Genomic DNA, 2,104 nt, shown 5'->3' on the forward strand with positions numbered 1-2,104 from the left:
ATATAATTATAACTATAATATAATAATAACTTTATCAGGTCTTTTTGCTATTATAACATTCTTTGAGATACTGTTTCTCAGACATTAGTACTAATTGTAAATTTGTACTCTAAGAATTCTGAGATTAAAAACCCACGCCATGAATATTTCTATTTATTTACATATTGTCACGTATATTCACCGTTTTAAGACATAGTTGTCTTACCTTCACAAGGTCATAGGCATCTTTTCCAAAGTCAGCCCATGCAGGTGTATAATAAATTCCATTGTAAAGGATATGTTCATCTTTAAGACATGGCACTTTAAGGCCATCTTCTAAGTTAAGTCCTCTGAAATAATAGCCATGTAGTTCCCTGGAATATAGCTGACTATACACCTAGATGGTAGAAGAAAATAAACTGTATTTTTTTTATAGAAAACAATTCATTTTTCCCCACAAGCAGTATATAAATTACCTATATAATCCTATGAATAGCCTATGTATATATCATCAGACCTATACCAAAAACACACATATTGAGAAAGTATAGGATCTTAGATCTGTCAAAACTTTGAAATACTATTTAATCAGTTAAATAATTGCTGGCTAAATCACATTAAAACTAACAAAAAGTACACGGATTTTAATACATCCCAGCTAAAGGCACCGCTCAATACTCTTTGAGGACTCATTCAAGGACATTGTTAGAGAACATTCTTGGTTAATTTACTAAATCTCCCCGAGCCTAAGATTAGACATTAATCAAAATGGGAATACTGCATTAGTTCTATAGGGTTGATTAATATGAGAATAAAATTAAATAACAGATTATGGGAATACTCAGTAGAGCAAGTATCAAATAGTAGACATTTAGCAACTGTTATTTATTTTGTAAAGTGCTGCTCACTTTTTCCGTAAGAGAATTAGTATAATTGGAGTAGAATCATTTTACATGATTTCTAACCTCAAATATTTTTTATTCCTGGAACTCTGGGCAATTTCTTTCTCCTCTAGTTCATTTAAGGTAACCTGTTTTTATCCACAGGTAAATACATGAAACTATACCGTTGGTGGTGAACAAAGGTGGTTTTAATTACTCACACTTTGTGCTGACAGCTGACCATAACTCCTTAGCAGCAGTACACTCTGGTCTACAGCCCAAAGAGCACAAAGAGAGTTTGAAGCAGCCGAGACTTGAAGATTGACATTGGATCCTGGTAAACTTTTTTCTTTAGAAAAATTTAAGTTGACCTGAAAACGAAAATAAACAAAAGGGCAAAAGGAAGGCAAGCCATATGAGAAGAATCATCTTTTAGACTATTCTTCACTTTTTTAAAAACACACATAAGTTAAAAGGGCTTTCTGTGCTCTACCCACCTAATAATATCCATAATTTAGAAAAACAGGAACAACATCCACAGTGAATGTTATAATCCTGCTACTCTTCAATCATCCAACATATTAACTTCTCCATAACTTTCTTTTATTTTTCATTTTGCAAGTCTATGAAAAATTGGGAGTTTAAACCCAACACTCTCTTAAGTTCTCCTTGCTTTTCCCCAAAATTAAAAAAGAATAATTTTCGTCACCCACCTGATGTTTGAAGCATTTCTCAATTTGGAACTGGGTGCTGTCAGTGACCATTTCTCCTCCAGGATGCAAGCTATAGACAAGCATATCTACTGAGGGCGCTAACTCAGGGCTAACGTCTATAGAAATGGAAAATATGCCCTTCCTCCCTGTGAAAAGAAAATTTTAAACCGAAAAAGTGCTTTGGTGAGATAGTTAACTGTCATCTTGCAGAAATCCTCCACTGAATTTCTAGCCATCCTACCCACTGCCAAAGAGACTGCCCTGACCCACCAAATTTAATTTATAAAGCATTTCTAGGTGGGGTTCATAGCCTATTCCATAAATTATAAAAGAAAGAAATAGTTGAACATTTCTTATTACCTTTCAAACTTCAATCTACTTTTGTTTCTTTTAAAAAAATCCCTTCTTGTTTGAATGTAAAAATACTTACCTGCCTTTCTTGAAAGAGAAAGGGAAGGACCAATGATCCTTTTGCATTATAGCAGTGTTTGGAATATAATTAACTATATATTAATAGCTAATTAATATAAT

At 33.1% G+C, this 2,104-nt stretch overlaps 1 protein-coding gene across 1 annotated transcript in view; it reads right to left on the minus strand.

The window, feature by feature from the left end:
• Nucleotides 1–1,713, minus strand: part of LOC105542040 (ovostatin-like) — a 34,763-nt gene extending 33,050 nt beyond the window's left edge. The window contains exons 1-3 of the mRNA XM_011983400.1: nt 1,574–1,713; nt 1,082–1,231; nt 206–376 (exon numbers count right to left, since the gene is read on the minus strand). Of these exons, the coding sequence (XP_011838790.1) occupies nt 206–376; nt 1,082–1,231; nt 1,574–1,657 (405 nt within the window). The 5' untranslated portion in view covers nt 1,658–1,713. The remainder of the gene's footprint in view (nt 1–205; nt 377–1,081; nt 1,232–1,573) is intronic.
• Between the last annotated feature and the right edge of the window lie 391 nt (nt 1,714–2,104).

This window comes from Mandrillus leucophaeus, unplaced genomic scaffold, assembly GCF_000951045.1.
Source record: "Mandrillus leucophaeus isolate KB7577 unplaced genomic scaffold, Mleu.le_1.0 Scaffold249, whole genome shotgun sequence".
Classification (NCBI taxonomy): Eukaryota; Metazoa; Chordata; class Mammalia; order Primates; family Cercopithecidae; genus Mandrillus; species Mandrillus leucophaeus.